The sequence below is a fragment of the Corapipo altera genome, unplaced genomic scaffold, assembly GCF_003945725.1.
Source record: "Corapipo altera isolate COAL_440 unplaced genomic scaffold, ASM394572v1 22b, whole genome shotgun sequence".
Taxonomy (NCBI): domain Eukaryota; kingdom Metazoa; phylum Chordata; class Aves; order Passeriformes; family Pipridae; genus Corapipo; species Corapipo altera.
The window spans coordinates 674,860-698,477 of NW_020884876.1; the positions used below are offsets into that span (position 1 = coordinate 674,860).

At 36.4% G+C, this 23,618-nt stretch overlaps 1 protein-coding gene across 1 annotated transcript in view; it reads right to left on the reverse strand.

Moving 5' to 3' along the window:
• GABRA2 (gamma-aminobutyric acid type A receptor alpha2 subunit) overlaps positions 1-23,618 on the reverse strand; it is a 56,717-nt gene that overhangs the window by 12,035 nt on the left and 21,064 nt on the right. Inside the window, exons 4-6 of the mRNA XM_027635426.1 lie at positions 18,943-19,010; positions 4,825-5,045; positions 2,443-2,525 (exon numbers count right to left, since the gene is read on the reverse strand). Of these exons, the coding sequence (XP_027491227.1) occupies positions 2,443-2,525; positions 4,825-5,045; positions 18,943-19,010 (372 nt within the window). The remainder of the gene's footprint in view (positions 1-2,442; positions 2,526-4,824; positions 5,046-18,942; positions 19,011-23,618) is intronic.

A 23,618-nucleotide genomic window follows, 5' to 3' on the forward strand; every position in this document is an offset into this window, starting at 1 on the left:
AGCTGAAATTCAGACTTAAATATGGGAAGCCAGGGTCAGTGACAGTGCCCTTGTAGTGGCTCTGTGCCTTGCCCTGCCTACCCTCTTAAATCTCACTCCCTGCCATCATTTTGGGGTGCACACTGACATTAAGCAGCTGCTCTCTCAGTACATTCATGATCAAACATACATTTAGCCTGAGGTCTGTCAAAATAAACTAGAATGAAAGCCAATCAACGCTGTATTTTAAACAGCAACAGTGTCACTGTAGTAAGAAACAAAAAAATTCGAGTATGTCCTGAAAGATTTTCCAGCTAAATATTCTATTAACAAATGGCATATGAAAGGAAAAGGGTAAATCACTGATGGAAAAAGTTGTGTGTTCATTTGGAATGACTGAGAAAAGTACATTTTAAATCTTACACCATAACTGTAGTGCAGTGAAAGAGAAAAGCATAATTTCTGTTGGTCTGCAAATACTTGAGAAATCTCTAGAGGATCAGAAAGAAGCTTCTTCATGCAACTAGACATAAATTGCATAACTAACAAAATCTAGCAGGTGGGTAGCACGTAGAGATTCTTAACACTTTCCATCTATCTTTCCATATTTCCACAAGAATATCTTTGCAAATCAGCACTAAATGCAAATCAATATGACCAACTGTTGATTTGTCCGCATCCTCCCCACTGTTGACTAGATTTTTTGAAAATAATAAAGAAAGATGATCTATTAAACTACAGCTTCTCCCATACATTCAGTTTGGCTTTTCTCTTACTTATAAAAAAAGACATTCATACATGCTGATGATCCTCCCAGCAGTGTAAGAATAGCAGCATACGAAGAGCTGTGACAAATATATACCACTGGCAAACTTGCCTCAGTTAAACCCAAATCCTCAGGATTCCTGCTTATTTTCACCACTATTCATCATTCAGATTCTGGCCCAGAATAAAAGCTGAAAAATGCACAGTTGTCTGAAAATGAAAGGTAAGGAAATAAAATGTGTGTGAAGCCATTCAAAATGAACAGAAATAAGAGTCCCCTGGATATGCCAACAGGCTGAAGCACAGATGACTACGAGAGAAATGAAAGAGAGGGTTTTTTTTAAATCACATTGCTCACATTTAGAATTCTCTGGATTATTAGAAAACCAGAAACCATAGGCAGAGAACAAAGAACAAACTGGTAAGAAAAAAAATGAAACTAACAAAAATCCCTCCTATTCACACAAAGTCTAATATACTTAGTCAGAAGGGTTATCAATTTAGGAATGAAAATGAAGAAAGTAGCCTCTTGGCATATGTTTCATTATTACAGGATTTTTAAAGTTGTTTTAAGGCTACATTTCTGTCTTTTTTTCCTCCAAAAACTTATAAATCAAACATATCTTGCTTGCACACCTATGTAAATATTATTAGTCAGCAGACAATTTTGGCTAACATCTCTGGTGTTAGCTATTTAGGCTGCATTAAGTATTAGAAATATAATACTTAGGGGGCAAAAAAGGCTCCATGATACAAACACTGTTGATTCTAATCTCCATAGATAAGATTTCCCTCTAGTGTGGAAACATCATCAGAAGCACAGGCTTGGTCTAATTTGCTCCTAACTTCAAGGAAAAAAGATTTCACAGGGCTATGAGGAGAGTGTGTACAGCACTCTTAAAATGATCGTCTCGTTAATGATGTCCTTAGTGGCAGCATATCCCCTGTTTGGAACCTGTGGTTGCTACAATTATTATGAAATCAGCCAGAATTTAAGGGTATTAACTTGTTTCCTCAAAAAAAATATCCCTTTCCTGGGCCCAACAGAGAATGTAGTCTGCAGCCAATGAAAGAAAATAAAACTTTTAGTGTACAAAATCCAGGAAACATATGTAATGAAGAAGAAGAAGGGCTGTAATATAAGTAAATTAAATAATGCTGCTGTTAAAATAACACTAGTGAGATCAAAGTCCACCTGTCTCTAACATGCAGATGCACTAACAAGTAAAAATTTTTATCTGAAGGTGCCGTTATTGCCTTCAATAGAACAAGAGCATAAAGACAAATATCATTAACGATAAAGAGAAACTAAATGTTCTAATAAATGAAAACAAACATTTATTGAAGTCATTGATCTGCTCTTCGTTAATACTGCACAGGTTATGTGCGTCCAGTTCTATGTTTGTCGGTGTGGTTTGCACGCTGCAAACCACACACCACGCTGTGTGGTTTGCACAGTGCAGTGTTGATTAGGTGCAGAGTTTTTATTGTTAACTGGAGTCATGAAATCTTTAAAATACACTAGAAGACACAACACTGAATAGAAAAAAGGGATTTTGATGTGTCAGGTTACAAATATTTTTAAAAATACCATCTCGTGGTTAAAATATCTCATGTAAGAATTTACTGAAACAAAATTATGCTGAGCAATGTTAGATATTCACTAACCAAAGGCCATACTTCACATTATATACTTACAGCTGCCAAATTTCAGTGGGCAAGAGTGCGCATCCATAGGGAAGTCCTCCAAGTGCATTGGACATTCAGCTTGGACTGTAAGCCTAAAAGGCAAAAGACTATGATGCATTTAAGTCATTTAGCAGGGCAAGAAATTCAGTTCCAGAGAACTGAAGAGAGTGCATGCTGATTTAGGAGACTAAATTGCAATTTGATATTAAAGTAACAAAAATTTAGATCAGCTCTTGCTTCTTCCTTTTTATGTGTTCCTTTGGAAGGCATTAATTTATCACATCAAAAATCTGAAAAAGCTGACCTCAAAACTATGAGAAAAGGCCATTTAAAGACATATATAAATTATGTAATTGCAGGTTATTAAGAACAGTAATTTTCTTCTTTTAATATTCTGAGATACATGTGTGCTTATATGGGTCTCAAAGGCTCATTATAAAAGCATATAAAATACAGTTAATTTGCCAAAGGACTATCAGAGTCTTCTGAATTTAAATTTTTTAGTTTGAATGGAATATGTAGAGGAAAAATATTTGTGTTTTTTCAAAAGATTGTTGCTACTCATTCTCCATGTTACTTGTCATTATTCTTTTGATTTATGTATAAATGTGAAAGTATGTGAAGAGTACATCCACTTTTGTTGATTTTGTGAAAAAAAATCCAGCAATATCTCAGTGTCATATATGGGAATTAGTGCAATAAAAATAATTTAAAACAATTTGAAGAAATTTTTTTACAGACTTTCGCATTATTTTTAATTAAAAAAAAATTTAAAAAGCCAAGAAAAAAATGTCTCTTTCTCCTTCCTATCCTGGAAGCCTCCTCTTGGTAGAGGTTTTTTTCTGGATGCCTTTGCTCCTCTTCATCCAGCCTCAAACATCAGCTACATCCCTCCGTATTGCCAGTGGTTTCTAGTCTTTTTATTCTTGGCTACTTTCTCCCACCCTTCCACTCAAAAATATTCCATATTTCTATTCCTCCACTCCCCAGAAATGTTTTTCTTAATTCAAGGGGCAGAGAGAGACAAGAATCAGGAGACACCTGAAGGCAAAGGAAAGAACTGCCTGAGCCTCTGATAAAAATCACGCAATCATTTTATTTAGACACAGAAAAAAAGGCTGTTTAAAATCTAGGCAACAAAACCAGTTTACACATTAACCTTATATTCTGAGAAGCAACATACTTACAAGTCATGAAAATGTTTAGTTAATTTTAGTTAACATGACTCAGCATATGTTTCATAATGGTTTCAAATAGTATTTCTTATTATTTATAGCATATGATTATAATACCTTCTGGAGGAAGAGAATTTCAGTTAGGTTATACAGATACCACTTCAAATATTGATTTGAGCCCAAGAAAAAATACTACAAATGGTGTTTCAATTGACTTCCAGCAAACTTTTCTGAACCTCTCCAACCACTACATCATCTCACAATCATTAGGAGTCCAGCCATCAACATTCAATATTGTATGGGATTCAGAGCTGCACAGTAAAATCAGGCTTAAGGGATGCTAGTACGGCTGCATGGAAAAAATCACACAGAACATGTTTGCTTTGCAGCTCACATTTTGTATCTTACTTAGGCTGGGGATTTTAAGTCTACAGGAACAACAACTTCAATTTATTAAATATTCTCCAAGAAAAAGAAAGAAACTAAGTCAGGCAGGGTCTTCTGGAAATTTCAAAAAAATCCATATAGGTAACATTATTGTTAAAATAGTAATCAAAGAAGAAATCAGTCTTATAAAAACGCTGCTTATATCTATGTATACATGATATTTATAATTTTTTCATAAATTATTTTCTAATTAAATTTAATACTTTTTACCAGCTAAATATTTATGGTAGCTGCTAGTGATGCACAGGATGCAAAAATTAAAACTCTAAGTAAAATATTGTAATTATATACAAAGAAACAATTATTATAACAAAACATATTTTCCCTATAGCTCTTGCTGGAAAGAATTTAAGACCTTATTAACTCTTTATTCTTTGATTTTTTTTATTGCCACTGATCTTAATAAATTTGCTTAAGGGCTCACATAGTCAGTACCATGGCTGCAGTAACAGGCAAAACTCACATACTATTTTAATAATTTTAAGAGTGGGTAAACTCTATCTGAAGGTCTCAAAGCACTTTATGCAGGTGGTCAATATCTTTAATGCATTACAGAGATATGAAAACTGAGACACATGCAGGAAAACTGATCTAACTCATTATCAGCCAATAGACTTTTAACAGAACTGGAAAACAAACACATTTTTTTAGCTTTCTTTCTGCTAGGACAGAAATACAACAAAGGAGAGTCCTCCTGGAACCTTATTTGTTACTTCAAAAAAATCACATCAAGAAATAGCCTGAGTAGAGAACCGATGAACAGACTTACCTCATGGTGTACAACAGAGTTCCATCATCTTGGATTCGTAGGAGCTTATTTGGCATTGTCATGTTATGAGCCACTGACTTCTTCCCATTGTGAAAAAATGTATCTGGGGTCCAGATTTTGCTGGCCATTAGGTTGTTCAATCGAAGAATGTTCATTGGGCCCTTAAACTTTAATCTCTCATCCTTCCATTTCTGACGGAAGAAAACATCTATTGTGTATTCCTGTAATGGAATAAATATATGCTTTTTTTGACACAACGAAACACTAATCTGCTTTCTGAGAACCAAAACAGAAAGGCTCTTTTGCAGAATTCCCTTGGTAAAATTGTCAAGGGAGAATGATCACCACACAAAATTGGATAATATTGAGAATAATAAACAGGAATTCAATGTATTAAGGATATGACTTTCTCCTTCCTGATTGCTAGCTTTTGTTTGTATATTGAACACTTCCAATATTTAGATTTCTGTACCTGATAAACAGCGGGTGTGTGACAAGGCTAATTTCAGTAAACATAGCTATTTTACATTAAGAAGTAAGGAAAAAATATACAGAAAGACATAAAATAGTTCTTGTGGCATCTACTGCTGTAGAGTAATCAAGCATTTCAACAGCACAAGAGAATGGCTGAGACTAGAAGTAAGGAAATAAGGCAACCCATAAAGGGTACAATATATTCCAGCAGGACGATATAAGGAAGATTTTCTAAAGAGGAATGTAAGGTTCTGTAGTGGTATGGATTTTATGAAGAAAAATACATAGGTAGGAAACAATAGGTGATGACGGACAGGTGGCACACACTGTCTATGGAACTTTACTCTGATGCTTAAACTTGGGAAGGCAGGCAAAAACAGACTGATAACCTAGACCAGATGCTTGTGTCAACCAGTGCTGGGCATCCCATCTGCTGGGTTTTGCTGTTGTTCTAAGCAACAAACAAACAAAAAAGATACTGATTAAACATTGATAATATAAATTCATCCACTAACTTCAAATTGAATCTGGAAATTGATTTACTGTTTTGCTACTGTCAGCACAGCACATAAATTGGAAATAGAAGAGCATAAAAACTTTGTTGGAAGGAAACTGCATTCTGTGTATTAGCAAATGCTACCTTTTTGTTTTGTTGGACAGGTACAAAATGGTCTCATGACTTCAAAATATTTGTATGCTGCAACAGTTTGTACTATTGCAATTGCTGTTCATAAACCATTTTACACAAACCATTTTCAAGTAAATTATCTTTGAATTGACAAGTCCTGATAAAATTCAACCAATATAAATTATTCAAGTGATTTCAATATAGAAGTGACTTCAAGAAACTTATCAGCCTCCATCACTTTCTGCTGGCTCCCTTGTGCGCTGATTAACAAGGCTTAAGGTTCTTCTCCGTCAATCATACAGTGGTACAAAAGGAGTGCTGACTAGACAGCGACAAGTGACAGCCTCTTCAGCTCCTTTGGTCTGTGAGCCAAGGAGCTGTGAGGACCTTTTCCAGGTCAGGGCCAGAGGCTAAGGAGAGCATGTGGAATAAAGGAAAGAGAATTTTGTCACCTGAAGGAACACGGTAGGGGCAGGACAGAAAACAGTTCTCATTAGGAACTGTGACAAGTGCATATTTTGGAAATTATGAATACTTATAACCTAATATGGCAAAAATTACCAGTTCAATTTTCAGCTATACCAAGAGGTCTTACAATAAAATACAATAAAATTTTGTCATTTTTCTAATTACCATCATAAATATTCAAAATTATATTAAATCAAATTTACAGTATACTGAAAATTAATTTGCTTGGTTTTCTTTAAAGCCAGTTGCTATTATCTCTAATAATATTTTAGTAAATATATGTCTGAAATACAAAATTATGAACCTCTAAAACATGTATTTCTTTGTTATTACACTCCATTTTGTACAGTCTCTTATCACTACCAGACAGTCTCATGAGAAATAGTTTGCTCATTTCTCTGTGATAGATCACGGTCAGTTGTACTCTTTATTTGCTGATTTATATGTTGTTTTATTTGTTAAATATCATATGACTTAAAATCCCATTTAAAAACAACAGTTTACCTATCAGTTCAATTACCAATCAGATCAGGAAAAGTGACAAAATGCTTAGTACCATGGAGGACCAGGAGCAGCAGAAACAGTGTGCTTGAAGAAGGGGAATTTATGAAATTTGGATGGAAATACAGTGTAATTAAAGGAAAACAATTGCCCTAAGAGCTTCACTGTGTTTTTTGTCTGAGAGGCTTTACCATTAAGTCATTGCTATGTATGATAAGATTGATGTTTGAAGTATAAAGAAGTAGGAAGAAGAGCCTGAGGGAGTAAGACTTTGAAATCCCACCAAAATTCAAAAAGAGTGATAAGTCCTACAGATTCTTTTGACAAATATTCCTGCACATAAATCATTAGAATATAAATCTGAACTTTCTGCAATGTTTCCATCAATAAAGAACTTCAAAGGTCCTTCTTCTTCACTGTCTTCCAACATACATAAAAAGAATCACAGAGAGATAAAACAGGAAAAAAAAAAAGCAGACATGAAATGCCCCTAAATCAAAACAGCAATATTTCAAAAAAATCCCACACCTGCTGCATGGCAACAGCTTAGGAAGTAGAACGAGTAGGAAAGAATCTGAGCTGCAGCCTTGAAAGATTCTACTGATAAATCTCTGATTGATCCACAGGTAATTCTAATATCTCCATCCAATCCACACTGGTGATCTTTATTTCAGAACATCCCATTTAGAAGATGGAAATGGGGAATAAACCGAGGTTTGGTGTGAATGACGACAAACACCTTCTTCTTCCATTTACAGCAATAGTAACAAAATCTCACATAGTTCTTAACTAACTTATCTTTCTAAAGACCTCTGTGCATTTTTTTCAAAGGAAATATTGGGATCTCAGCTTCGTATGAAAGGAAACTAAGGCAGTGAGGTGAAATTAATTTGTCATGGTCCATTTAGAGTGATTATGAAAAGCAAAATACAGTCCATGCCTTTGCATCCCAGTGCTATATCCACTGATCGCATGTTCCCTCTTGTGCCAAATTTATTATACTTATGATCGTGAATAACCCGTTGATGTTTACTACATAAAATAAATGAAAAAATATGAAATTATTGGAGTATTTTGAGTATATTCAATGTGATAAAAAGCCAGCATTTATCAAAATATGCTACATAAAAATTTTGTAACTAATTCCTATTCTATATATATGCTACTTTGTGGTAAATGCTGTGTAATGCTTACTTTTCTGTGAAGACTAACATTCTGTGAGAAATGCAAATCTGGACTCTAGAAAGGATACTCAAATTAATACCCAGTACTAGCTTCATTCAAACTGCAGATATTCTCCTATGTGAAAAAACCTGTGCTGTCTTTGGACATGACCAAATTACCCTCCAGTATAAAGTGCAAAATCTCCACAAAATCACAGGAGAACACTTCCAGATCTTCAAAGGACTCCTTTGATCATTGCTGAACAATAAAATGCTTCCTACCGATTTGTGTCTAAAATGTGCTTTGACAGCTAGATTCTAACACAGTACAATTAATCTTTCAAATATGTATTATATCAGCTTATGTGAAATTTTTGGTACAGACAATGAGTTCTTACTACAGTGTGAAGAAGCACTGCCAGTTCAATGGTTAGAAGAATAAAATAGTGAAGAAATTTCATTCTTCTTTTAATATGCAGTTGTTGTGCATAACAGTATGCACCATAAAAAAAGACATTAGTATCTCTGGCAGAAGCTTTAACTGACCTGAGTATAAGCAATCCCTCCTCACTACACAGCAGTCTTCTTTTTTTTGCTAAGGACAGATTTGTATGGGAAAAGTTCAGACAACAAAAAATGTATTCTCATCCTCTGAGCTAATGGTTGGCAGATTTTGGCAGTTTTTGCATATGGAGTGAAGATGGACGTGTTCCAAACATCTCAAAAATTGTAAGTGTCCATTAGCAATCAGTATTGTCCTGAAGCAGACTGACCATTTTATTAATCACCTTCTAGAACACAGCATTTTGTTTAATGAATAGTTTAGGCCAGAGGTCCTTATTCCCTACTTGTAAAAATTTCTCTTATTCAATTCTCTAAAGTATGTTTTCCTTTTCCATTACCACTCTTAAAGCCACTAACTGACACACATTTGTAACCACAAAAGCAAATTTTAAATACTGTAAAATATAAAACTTCTAAAAGGTAAATACAAAAAAATTAAAAACAAGTAAACAGAAAATGGCACATATATCTTTTCATTGATTCCTTAAAGACAGTCAGAAATACTGTGGTTGATACATTGATGAGATAAACACTTCAGATACATTGGCCTAAATATAGGGTCTTCATATTAATATTTAGTTGGACATTAGTATAATTTCATAATTTTAATTCTTAAAAAGTAAATTCTTGTTATCATATCTACCTTAAGGAAATGTGTAATTTTTCTTTCAGTTTAGCTTAAAAACATTAACAATATTAGTATGTGTCTGCTACTGTTGAATACTAACATGATTGGTATGCATCTTGGCAAAAAAAACAATTTTCCAGAAATCAAGGAGTTTTAGACTCAAAAAAATGCAATTATGCAAAGAAAACTAATCTACGCAGTATATGCATTCTTATTTTAACCTGATATTTGTGGGTTTGATGAGTGCAAGTTTGTGATGCAAATCAATTTATTAAACTTCCATACTAAACATTTTGAATGAATGCTGAAATCAGCTTTACAGTGGGAGGATCAAATCACTAGTTTGTTGTTTTGGTCATTTCATTCTCTGTGGGACAGATCTATGCATGGTGCAGATGACATACACAAGGGCTAACTCACTACAACAATCTGCATAACCTAGTTCATCATCGTATGGTTTGGCTTTACTTGGGCCTGTCCACCAGATTGGAGAAACAATCCATCTTACCTTCTACTTATCTCTTCTCTAAAAACAAATAATTGTCTAACAACATCAGGACTGAAATAGTTCTCCTCCAAACCGCCTCAATGCTCCAATCAGGAGCATTGATTACTCAGGCTCTGCACAAATACTTCTCTATCGGTGTATCGAACATCAAATCTCACTGCACAGATAAATGAACTGAGTCCTTTTGCTCTTCTTCAAAACTTACCTTCTGATGTGTGCACAACAAAGAAAATAGAAGGAAATAGCAAATGGCCAAAAATTCCTTTCGGGTCTTTCCAGGGTGAATTCACATTGGTGAATAGAATCCTTGAAAATATTCTGATGAAGGAGGGTTGTGGTTTGGAACTGCAATGTTGGTTATTTTTTATCAAAACCCTTAACAGCCCTGTTAAAAACTGAAACGCTATCCCAACACAGCATTTCAAAGGAACATATATTCATTTTTAAATACGTAAGTAATGTCTTCCAGATATATATGACCTTTAATACTACCAAGAATATGTGGAATATTTCTAGGGAATTCTAGTATGATTTTCCTGTATTTGAAGAACTCATTTCAAGCCTTTTATTTCTGCTTCATCTGCCAACTTCAGTCATTTTTGTCTAAGCATTGAATCTAAACATGGAGTATTAAAAAAAAAGTCTGGAAAAAAATGTGTTTAACCAGTTTGAATGATAGTGTCTAGGGAAGAGAATATCTTTCTATTCATATTCATTTATGAAAAGGGCCTTCTCTGAATAATTTTCTCTTTCTTTCTTTCTATAGACCTGATGTAAAATGAACTCTGAGCCTAAAGGAAGTACTGAAGAGGGATAAGAGAGGCATGTGAAAGATAAGAGTAGGGATTACTTAGAAAAGAGACTACAGGACATTATGCACACTGCTGTGACTGAAAACACAAACACTTCTCATTATCCTTTTTTATTCAGACACGGAGAAAGAGCAATTCTGAAACACAGTTGATTGCTGGTGCCAGGAACAGGAATTCAAACAAGGGGTACACAGAGAGCTAATGTCGGTGAAGGGCTTGGACACAGCCTCTGACAAATCAATCTCCAATATCAATCCGCTTGGCAGGACGTTGCACAGAGGAGCAAGCCTTTCCCAACAGAATAAAAGGACAGAAACTCTGCAAGAGTTTATGAGATATTCTCATCAAAATTTCAGCCCATGGATTTAACTTGCAAAAGCAATGATCTGAGCCAATAAAAAAAGGTAATAAAGCAACAAATTTATTGACTTTTCAGAAACATATCAGTTATAAAACCATAACCTAGATGCTCCTCAATATCCAAAAAAGCCAAGTGTATCTATAATTTCTTTTACTTTTAGTCCTCTGTTACTGAGTTAAAATAATAGCTATGTTAAAGTAATTACAAAGAAATCTTTGCGAAAAAAAAATCATCTTGGTGCATTCCCTTATTTCGCCCAGACTTACATATCATGCCACCCCTGTAAAGCTTCTCTCCAGTTAAGGAATTCTAGCTAATAGACTCTGAAACAGCTAAAAATAAGTTTCATAGAAAAAAACCAAAATCTGAAATACAAACTGGAATGAGGAAATTTGAAAAATAGACAGAAAAAAAACCCCACCAGGGTTCCCAGTTCAGTCACTCTCTCTAAAGAACCATCCTCAGTTGTAGTGAGAAATAATGTAACAATCCTTCTGGTCACTTCTGGATTTGACTTTCAGCCTTCATTGAAAATTTCTGTTTTGGCTGTATTTGAAGAATCAGAAATGTTTACTGACATTTCAATTGAAAAGTGACAAGACAAAAGTGTGTGTGCTGTGCATGACCATATCTACAGAGAAATGTTGCTGTTCCTTGACTCCAAAGTGAAAAACTGGAGGGCTCTCATCAAGAAACTAGGAAATATTGTTGTTTACAAACAAATAGAGACAAAAAATGTGATCACAATGAACAAAACTCCCAAATGACAGTGAAACTGTAAGGTTGAAAGCTGAAATGCAAAAGTTTCAGAAAGCTTGTTAGTATTAATATTCAAGCTAAATGGATTCTAGTCCTGCCACCTACTAACTGTGTGTTGTATGAAAGCAGGAAAGACTGTTCCCAGTATCAATCAGAAAGACTGCTCTGAGGCAAAATCTGGCTAAATCTTGGCAAAGCTTTTCTCACAGCAGACTTCAGTACTTACATAATCTTACATGCAATAACTACTGTTTGAGGAGTAAATCAGTTTCTCATTTATTATATACATTATTTTTTTTCTATTATGGACATCAGTACTTACTATGTCTACGGCTATGTGGGAAATTTTAGAAGCCAAAGTGTTGAGAGAGCCTGGAAAGAAAGCAAGTGTGAAAAAAAGAAGTAAAAGTACCTTGCTTTCAGTGCTGAAATCAGAGTAAGCAGCAGATAGATTTATAATGAATTTTTTAAAACAAATAAATAATCAGGTTTAATGTTTAAATTAAACTATATCCTTTTTTTATCCTACAAATTATAATCAAATGAAAATTATCCTTTACCTCTGAATTTTCAAATATTAAATATTTTAATTTTATTATAAATGTTTTAATTAGCTTCTTTAATCATAATTTAGCCTTATAATTCTAGAAAATTCAGAGATGCTTTGTTTTTCAGTTGTTCTGTCCAATTTTTCATTTGTTTGTTTTTCTAAATAATGCAGCTTTTCCTCTCTCAGGCTAATGTCAAAATAAATTTGTATCACTGGTTGAAAGCCTACAAGGCACAGCATCATAATACTGAACTGAAACATTTGTGAGAAATAACAGCTCAAAAAGACAGAAGAGTGGAAGTAAAATCTGTTTAATTCCATGTTTTGCTTTACTTTCCTTGATTCTCACTAGTTTAAAAAACAAAGTTGAAATTTCTTGTATATTGGTATTGTATATTTGGCATTAAACAGAGTGTTTGACACACAGTAGCTTTCCTTTGACACAGCTGATGTAGATACCCAAATTTTTAGTCACAGCCATTCATTTAAAGCACAGTTTGCAACAGACTCCTGGCCAAGAGTGAACAGATTTGGTAGCTGACTATTTTGGTCAGAACAGAGAGTAACATCTTTTTAACTTAGTGAAGATGTTAATCCATGGTAAGGACCAAATGTTTTTGACTCAACACATTTGGAGAAAAATCTCAGCCTCAGCTTCTGCCTCCTGGATTTATCAATGGCAACTTCAGCTGCCTTAAAATCAAAGATCAAATTCCCCTGGACTTAATTATTTTTTTGCAAAATTGGGATACTGGAAAAATACAGAGAATACGAATAAGAACCTACATTCTAGAAATCATATGGAGTCACAGATTGTACACAATACTATATTATCATTAATGGAACTGATAGACTTAGTGAGAAAAACAGAAACCTCACAAACTGCTACCAATTCAAAACCAACAAAGGTTGGAATGACATTTTATGAACTCCATGAATCAACACTACTATGTGAGAACTGTGTCCTTAGCTCCAATCCACCCATTACTGTCTTTGTGTCGCCTCCTTCTTCCAAACTATAAAGCATATATTAGCCATCTCTCACGGCAGTGAGTCCCCTTCCTGTTTCTAAAAGGCTTTTCTTCTAAGCACCACTATTCTTCACAAGGTGCTAATCAAGGGGAAAAAAAACCAAACTGGAAAATAGATCATGCAAAGGGGTACAGTCACACATCTGATGCCTTTCACTGCTGTGAGAAATCCCAGGGAAAGGAATCCTAGGGGCAGTGATATCCATGAGAGTTTTGGGCAGCAGCAGTGTTCAGCCTAAAAATCTAATATGACTCAAGGCCTCACCATTCACATTGTGACAGCAGAGGACCTCAGGGGCTGTGACCCAACCTTCCTGAAAAGATCTGAGGTTAATTTTGGGATCCTCTGAAAATTCAGGACACAGGCAAGAGTAAAACCTATTTTTCCAATGAAGTCTTTTAAAGGGGAAATTTTAAAAATTAGTTTCCCATATTTACAGAAGAAAATATCAATGAATACTCTGCATAACAGTTTACATTATCAGTTCTGTCATACAGTTCCTAAATGAAAGAGTATTCATGGTTAAAATTCTAATGTCACCTTCATGTTCGACAGAATATGTGATAGTTTGGAAGCTATTATTTCAAAACTCACATGTTGAAATTTTCTGATTGACTGCTCACATGTTTCAAAATGATTTTATAATTATCAACAGAACAAGCTAAATTAACCCTGAAGCTTGTAGTAATAAGAATTAAACTGCTCTTACTTATATCTGCAAATAAACCTACCCATTACAGTAACAGCTGCTGTTCTGATGCACTGCACTCTGCTTTGATTAACATCTCTGAATAGATCTGTAGCATCAAACAACCTGGTCCATTATTGCACTGTTATATATGTCTATGCAAATGGACACCCAGAGTTCTCCACACATTTACTCACTGATGTCGAAAATGTTTGGAGAGTTAGGGAATAAGCTCAGGAAGGTTTTCATTAAATTTCCATTTGAGTACAAATGACTTGCACAGCCTTGGGTAAGACTCCTTGTGCCTCAGTACCAAATCTTTAAAAGTGGGTTAATATCATCTCCCCATTATACAGGACTACTGTAAGTGTAAACACTGTGAAGGCCTGAGATATCAAACCAATGAGGTCAAGATGTTCATATCATCTTTGTATATAGCTGTGGATACCTGGTTGTTTTGTTTTGTTTGGTTGGGTTTTTTTTAATTAGTAATAAAATAAGAGCAATTTCAGAAACTTAAAATCATTAGGGAAAAACACCACGAGAGAATCAGCAACTTGTACAGTAACAAAAAGAAAATAAATGTCTATTTCTCCTATTAAAAGGTCTTTATTGTGAAGCTTCAGTAATGTATTCATCACTATCAAAACAGAGGTTGAAAACTGAAACTATCATACAAAAAACCAAAAACAAAATCCCACAAAGTATATACTCTAGAGCTATGACTACCTTTTAGTCAGTGAGCATCATCATGGCTGGGCTTCGCAAACGAAGATTTGGGAAGGCTTTATCCACATTTGTTACAGGCTCGTTGGTGACTTATGAGGCCAATACGTGACAGACATATCCGATTGCAAAAGGCACAGCAGAAAGACTCCTTAGATGGTGTATTCCACAAGACACGGTTCTTCCTGCATTGCCTTTTCTCCTTGAGAGTGATCCTGCGTGTGCTCTCAAAGGCATCCGCAGTGTTATAGATGGTGTGTCTCCAGGCCTCCCGATTGGAGGCCAGAGTAGACCAGTTGTGTTGATCAATATGGCCAAGGCTGAGATGTTGTTTCAGGGAGTCCTTGAATCTTTTCTTCGGGGCTCCTCTCTTGTGGCAGCCAGTGGCAAGTTCACCATAAAGCAAGATCTTAGAGAGGCGGTGGTCCTTCATCCTGGAGACGTGCCCTGCCCATCGCAGCTGTGTTCTCATCAGCATGGCCTCAATACTTGTGACTGCTGCTTGCTCAAGAACAGATGTATTGGTCACATAATCTGACCAGTGGGTGTTTAGGATTGTACGGAGGTAGCGTTGATGGAAGCGTTCTAGGAGACGCAGGTGGTGGCGGTAGATGACCCATGATTTGGAACCATACAAGAGAGTAGACAGCACAATGGCTCTGTAAACACTGATCTTGGTACCTTTCTTCAAGTGTTTATTACGCCATACTCTTTTGGGGAGTCTTCCGAAAGCACTGTATGCCTTTGCTAACCTGTTGTCTATCTCCCTGTCAATCTTACCATTTGAGGAGATGAGGCTGCCTAGGTAATTAAACTGCTGGACTGATTTGAGCTCTGATTGGCCAATGGTGATGTGGGGATGATGGGGGACTTCCTGAGGTGCAGGTTGATGGAGAACCTCTGTCTTCTTTAAGCTGACTTCCAGCCCAAAGAGCTCAGCAGCATCTGCAAAGCAGGATATTAAATGCTGCAGAGCTGCTTCTGTGTGGGCAACAAGGGCGGCACCATCAGTATAAAGCAGCTCTTGGACAAGATGGTTTAAGGTCTTGGTGTGGGCCTTCAGTCGCCTTAGGTTGAATAGGCTTCCATCAGTACGGTATCGAATGTAGATTCCGTCCTGATCATCCAGGTCTGCTGTGGCCCTTTGGAGCATCATGCTAAAGAAGACTGTGAATAAGGTAGGAGCGAGAACGCAGCCTTGTTTCACACCATTCTTAATTAAAAAGGGCTCAGAAAGTGTGTTGCCATATCTGACTTGGCCGTGCTGATCCTCATGAAGTGAGATGATCATTTTAAGGAACTTGGGGGGACAACCTAAACGTTCCAAAATCTGCCACAGACCTTTTCTGCTCACAGTATCAAAAGCCTTGGTGAGGTCAACAAAGGTTACATAAAGACCTTTGTTCTGTTCCCTACACTTCTCTTGCAGTTGTCTGAGAACAAATACCATGTCTGTGGTGCTTCTGTTGGCTCTAAAACCACACTGACTTTCAGGTAGGATCCCTTCTGCTATAGTGGGTATTAGTCTGTTCAAGAGTATTCTTGTCAGGATTTTGCCAGCAATGGAGAGCAGAGTAATACCACGGTAGTTTGAGCAGTCAGATTTAATACCTTTCTTCTTATACAAAGTGATGATGACTGCATCACGAAGGTCTGATGGTAGTTCACCGAGTTCCCAACAGCGCACCACAAACTCATGAAATTTGGTGTGTAGTGCAAGGCCCCCATGTTTCCAGACTTCGGGTGGAATTCCATCAACCCCTGCTGCCTTGCCAATTTTTACCTGCTGTACGGCCTTGAGGGTTTCTCCTAAAGTGGGGGCAGTATTCAATTCATACTTTACTGGTTGTCGTGTGATGGACTGAATTGCTGAGTCTTGGACCACACGGTTGGTACTGAAAAGAGTCTGAAAGTGTTCAGACCAACGATTCAGAATGGAGGTTTTATCTGTTAGAAGCGTTTGGCCATCAGCGCTGAGTAGAGGGCTTGGTACCTGGTATGTAGGCCCATATGCTGTTTTCAAGGCCTCATAGAAACCTTTGTGATCACCCGTATCTGCGTAAAATTGAGTTTTTTCAGCTAGATTGATCCACCACTTGTTCTGGATGTCACGGAGTTTCTGTTTAGTCAGTGAGCAAGTAACTTTTTAAATGTACAGTGTACTATAAATAATTTAGTTTCACTGCAAACTAGTTCAAAACATCAAGATGTTCCCTATTTTGTATGATGCATAATCTGAAAATTTTCCATAGAAAAAGAAATATTGCCTGATTTAAAAAAAAATATTCATTTTTAATTCCTACAGATACACCTAGGTAGTATTTTATATGTCATATATAATAATGAATGTTCAAAACACTTCAAAAATAATTTCTTGCAGGAATGGGAAGGATAGTGTGAGAGACTGAAATGTTAATGGTAAAGGCTTAATCAGCCACTTGCAAAAGCAATGGGTGCTTTGCTGATGATGAGCAAGGTAACAGCCCAGGTGCAGAGGGTGTAAGCACCTGAAGATGCCCATAACAAATAAAGTTTTGTTTAGCAGGAAGCTGGGTTTTGAGTCAGGTAAGGGAAGAGGCTGATAAGAAGCTCATCCTGAGAAGTGGGACAGCTTTTTATCATGCCAATTTCCTCCCTTACACAACTGTCTCAGTTGTACGACTGCCCATCCCCTGGGAAGGTATCTGGATGTTCACATTATTCATCCCTTCTGATGGGGTATAACTGGCTCACTTGTAAAAATATCCCCCAGGTGAGTTATTGGGACATTCACATGTAGGCCTGAAGGTATTCACCCCTTCTGATGGGGCATGATTGACTCAACTACACTGATGTGAGAGGCAACTGTGATGTCTTAAAAGGTGTCATAAATAACCAAAGTGCCCCCAGACTCATTTCTGTGGCCTTCCACCAGAGGACTGTGCATGACCCACATTGTTGCAAAAGATCCACAATGTTGCAATAGACAGCGTAAAACTCCCCACCCTGGGGGAGGTACCCGAGCACTCCACCTAAACCTGAGCGTATATTAACTCACTGGACTTTGTGTTTCCGGGTCTTCCTCTGCCCCCGATGGATCAAGATTGCAACCATCACTTCAACCACCAGACATCAAAATTGCAACTATAAAGTCTCGTCACTGGATCCATGGGTGGTAATATCTTTCTACGCTTATCCTTTATTTCTCTTTCTTTCTCTCTTTCTTCTCCTATCTTTCTCTCTTTCTTCTCCTAATTTCTTCTCAAAATATATTCTAAGCCAGACTAAAATATTCCAGTCAATGCCTTAGTAAGTGCCTTGTTGCATCTGGATAAGTTAAAGTTTGCTAAGTTTAAGTTTGCTAAGATAAAGTTTGTCAAGTGCCTTACTTTATCTGGATGTTGTTTTAGAATTTGCCAAGTATTCAAGTATTTGTGTTATTCTACCTTAATGTTCTTAAGTTTGCAAGTAAAACTTTGTTACTGAACCTTCTGAGAATTTTGTTATTTCTCCCACACACTGCCTAGAGTGAATCAAACAACCTTCTCCTAAACCTGCTGAGCAGACCGGGGCATAATAGGCAGTTAAAGTAAGTTTCAGTTTGTCCTTCCCTTCCCTTTTAGAGAAAACAGATCCTTCTTCTCAGTGTGAAATGTTCTCCCTAATCTCTGTATGATTTGCCATAAGCCTACAAAGAATTCTTTGCCTCAGAGGTTTTTACCGTTAATGTTTTCATGAAAAACTGTAATCGAGTAATATTCTGACAGTTTCTCTTTTTTTTTTTTTTAATGTCACTGACTTCCTTAAATGGTTACTAAACATGGATAGACCTGTAGAATACCACAATCATGTAGATAACCCAACTTCTAAGCTACGTCTTTCAAGAAGTTTAGTTTAGACTTCCATCAGGTCCCTCAGTCTGTTGCCAATATTAGGGGTGCTCCTACAGTGCACCTTTCACTCCAATTTTTCACCCAAGAGGAATTCAGTTCACTCATCTCAAGACTGCTTCAGAACAGAAACCAAAGTACAGTCAGTGGGGGCAGTCACAAGATTCACTGGTCCAAATTAAACTGCTAACACAAGCATACTTGTCATGTAACATCTATAAACCAATTGCCAGCTTCAGAACTAAATGGGATTTGGTGCTTTCTGATCTCAATTAAATAGTTCCAAATTTTTTCACAGTAAGTCAAAGCAGAATACAAGCTTAAAGGCATTTAGCAGTATATATCTTACACCATTTACCCATATATGCAAAAGATTCAGCAACTCACCATATCAGTATCTGAAACAGGTCCAAAACTGGTCACATAGATGTTAGTGAAGACTTCAGTAATACTATCTGATATAAAAAGAAAAAAAAAACAAGCAAACATTTTAAATTGATAGTATTTCTTCTAACTTTCTATGCAAGATTATGGGACATTTTGAAGAGGTTTCTGTTCTTGTTTACTACTCCTAATCAACATTCTGGTGTAAAAACTGGGGGTCTCTGTCCCACTTAACACAGAGGTTATCAGACAAGAGTTTGTCCTAGGTAGTAGTTTGTTGCAGGTAAAAAACTATACAATGATCAGCAACTACACACATATTTCCCATTTCTCTACCAGCAAAAATAACCACACCATCTTGGACTTAACATGGAAGTACAGTTCTAAACACAAAATGCCTTTGTCGTAGAGGTGTTATCTCTGTTGTTGCAGATCACTCCTATTAAAGCTTTTCTAGCTGAAGGCTGCTTTCTTCATCCTTAATAGCTTTTTCAAAGCCAAAGACAAGAAAAAGCTTACAAAGCAATTATTGACAACACCAAATATAACACATAGCAGCATACTACTTTTTCATTGGGTGTGTTTTTAAGTGGCACATATTCTGACATAATAGTTCCTTCCCTGAAGGAATATTTTCAGCTCCTGAAACACTGTTATGGTACTATAAATACTATAAGAAAATGTTCTTCCTAATCATTGTAGTCAGACAGCCATGAAATCAGAATATTAGATACTGTACGGCAGGGAAAAATAATTGCTGAGTTTTCTATCTTGAGTCTTCAATTAGGCTCAAAATAGAATGATATTCACTAAGAGGGTTAGCACACGCAGAAAATTTGTTACAGCAGTTGCCAACTACTGTCTGCATTCAAGACAGTCAACACAAGGAATTCTCTGCCTTAAAGCCAGCTACTGACTGGAAAAAAAATTTGAATACAACAAAGTGCAATTTGACTCATCACAGCATTTCCTGTTCCTAAAAATAATACAACTGTTATACAAGTGATCCTGCTGTTAGATTATGATTTCCACATTTAATCATCATTTAATATGAATAGTTAAGATTTTCTGTTTTCCTAAAAGCTACCTTTTGACAAATATATGGTATAGACAAATTTTACTTTTAAAATTACATTGAGGCCAACGGTATAATCCCTGCCCTTTACTGGGAGAAACCAGTGGTGCTCACCCATGACAGCAGATGCTCTACCAGCCACCAGGGAAAAGGCCAAGACTGTTCCATAAGCAGCTGCACGGGGAGCAGTGCATTTTCAAAGGGAGAAGCAAAGATATAGTGCTTTCAGAAAACTTCTGGAGCATGAGCAAGGAACATTCCTCCATTGTCATCTATAAGGAAACTTCCTTCTTCAACCAAACACTAGAATTCAGGACTTTGTAAAGACGTTCCTACAAAAAATAATCTTTTTTCCAATATCATCTCTGCTTTTTAAGGAAATAAATAAAGGCTGACTCTTACTATGTGTCACTCTGAAAGTTCAAAAGCATAATTCTCCGCATGTCCTGAGATATGTTTATTTGTGTGATAGAGACTTCAGTAATACTTTATGAAGCATCCTTACACAAGCTGAGTTGATTTCTACTCCAAACATCTTACAAACAAATTTTATGTCAGTGGACAACAGAAGGTGCTGAGTATGCACTGTTCTTGATATTCCATAAGGATAAAGTATGGGTCTGGCTGAAGAAACAAAAACCACAGGTACAGTTCAGAGGACTAGTGACTTCATGTTGTCAGTGGGAGACTCTCCAGAAAAAAAGATTATTATCTCCAAATGGTTACCTGGCACAGGCAGGAATGAAACGGAAGAGTGACAAGAGAGCTACTCTTCAGGAGGTAAAATGGTGCTGCAGGGACCAACTGTGAAATTTGGACTGTACAGTGATGACAATACAAAATCATAATTACAATTCCATGAAAAAAACTGGTGTTAGAAAAATACAGCTGACAATCAAGTATCCCAACAGCAGAGCACCAAGGCTAATTCCAATTATATTGGTATAATTTGAAGGAACCCTACCATAGGCAACAAAGTTACTGCACACCCCCGACCCCCCAAATAATTGGAAGCATGGTCCTCTTGTAACCTTATTCTACTGCTATCCTTTGTTTGTATCTGATTTATTATTTGACATATGGGAATGATTTTAAAATTTGCATATAATAAACTACAGGACATGACATCTTCAAGCTTGCCTTGCATTCCAAGTTTTAAATTCAAAAAACCCCCCCCCAATTCTATAATATTATTTCTACACACTTCTGGATCTATCCTTCCACCAGAAATGAGCAGCGAAGACAGAGAGGAGAACAAACATATTGACTACAACTTATCATTTAATGCCATTACAACAGTTTGCCCCTGTTGGAGTGTGTTACTCACTTCAAATCACTTCAGATCCTTAAAATGAAAAATCAAGACTTGAGGAGCGGAGAGGAGATGAATGGGAGAAGCAGGAGCTTGCTATCTATAGACTCTCAGCTGCAATATCTTCATTTCAGGTTATCATAATTAAGATAAGGACTTAAATGTGTGTAAAAACTCCTGGCGCAAATTCATCCCTGATAGCCTCAAGAATGGGAATGGATGAATATCAACTGTGTACCTCTACTTCTCTTTTTTGCCAAAACTGTCTTAATCACCATAAATGCAGGCAATGGTGACAGCAGTGAGTTTCAACTCAGTTTCTCTCTCCTGAGGTGAGGGCTAACCCTGACAGCATGCACCCCACCAGGACGCTTCTCCTCACACCATGGAAGAAAATGGAGTAGGTAGAGGGTCTTGAAACAGAGCAAGAAAGGGGCAAGAGAAGCTGAAAAGTTACTACATATGAGAAGATTGAGGGAAAAGGAAAAATAAGAAAACACAATAATGGAAGGCAGGAAAAAAAGAAAAGAGGAAAGTGTACAAAAGAAGGAAATGTTAAAAGAGAAACCTTACCTGACTTAGATCAGGTCAGCTTCTCAGACTACAGAAGCCAAAGATAAACTGACCAAAAAATAGTCAATAAAGTTAATATAAAGAGCGGAAGAAAAGCATATCCTTTGGAAGTAATAAAAGCAGTAACTATTAAGATCATATTTCACATGCTTCTCAAGCACTGGTTTCTTCTGATTCCCTTTCCTTATTTGAACTGACATGATATCATTACTGACAAAAAAAAGTAAATCAGAAAGTAAGGAAAGGCAATAAATATACCAAACTGCAGAAGATTTATACATCCTTATCTATCCTTAGCTGGAAGATTTACTGGGTACTTTAATTACATTTAGGATTTTAAAAACATTAATTATAATAACTCCTCTCTGAAGATAATAATTGTATTATCTTTAATTTTCCATACTTGGAAAGCTGAGGCAGAAGGATTAAATTAAGTGTAAGTAATGTAAAGTACAGGTATTTACCAAATCTAGCTACAGCTGTCCAACACTAAGTATCCACACTGGAAAATGTCAACATCATTTACTTGTCAAAAATTAGAAAAGTGGTTCAGAGCTCAGCTAGAGTTGATATCAGTGCCTCTGTCTATTCCTTTATGCCAGCTCTCCTGCTGTGGGGATACCCTTTATGATGATCTGAAGTCCTGCTGACTTGTTCCTCGGTAGAAGAGCTGGCTCAGCTGAAGCAGGCTGTTTGGCAGAGAATTTGCAGTGGCTGAAGTCTAGATCAACACAGGTTGAGTAATGGAGATGATCAGAAAAGTCAGATGAAAAGATCCCTCCTCAGCATGTACCAATATGTCAAAACTGGAAAATTCCACAGCAGCATTACAATTTTGAATGAGTTCCTTTGGCCTGCTGCCTGTCAGGCAGTTTTCAAAACTTATCCACTTTCATTCAAATGTCCCTTCTCAGCTGCCTGAATCTCTGACGTGTTGCAGAGAGATCCAGTATCTGTAATGTGAGATAGCTAGACATGCAGGATTGGGCATACCCGAGAGCTCTCTCCTTCCTGAAGAACTCTGAGGCAGGATCATTTTAATTTTCTGACTATTTTTCATATTTGAGAATGATCTGTGCATTGCTCATTCCTCCTCTCACCGAAATAATCTACAGTGCTTCCTTCATAGAGAGTAGGGATGAAACAGACTCATTCTATGTATGTTTAAAAGGAGAGAAGAAAGGAGTGTGATCATTGTAAAGTCTTCAGAATGAACCATCAGCAAGGTTCCAGATGTTTGTTTGCATGAAGCTGGCTATGTTATTGATTAATGTATCAAGGCTGTTTTCACAAGAAAACAGGCTAGTATATTGGGTTGGATTTTTTTTTCTAATTTGAATTTTCAGTCAATAAAACTGTAAATACATTGTTTGGGCAGCTAAAAAAGAAGGCAATCTTTTTGATGTAATCTAAAGCCATCAAAACTATTCTTGGTGGGACAGAGCTTTTAAAACATACATATGCAGTTCCAATGCATAGTACAAAAAAATTTCTGACAAACACTATTTTAGATGTAGAATTAATAGTACCCATGAGAACACTGTAAGGCTGTAAATAAAGAGCTGCTACAGCATGTAAAAAAGAAAAAAAAAGAAAAAGAGGAGTGAAAATAAAATACTGTTCTTTAATTACATTAAAAAAAAAAAGGAGGTCAACTTGTAGTGCTATGGGAGCCTTATCTGAGGATTTATGAGTTTTTGTGGAAGTGCTGTCAAAAGC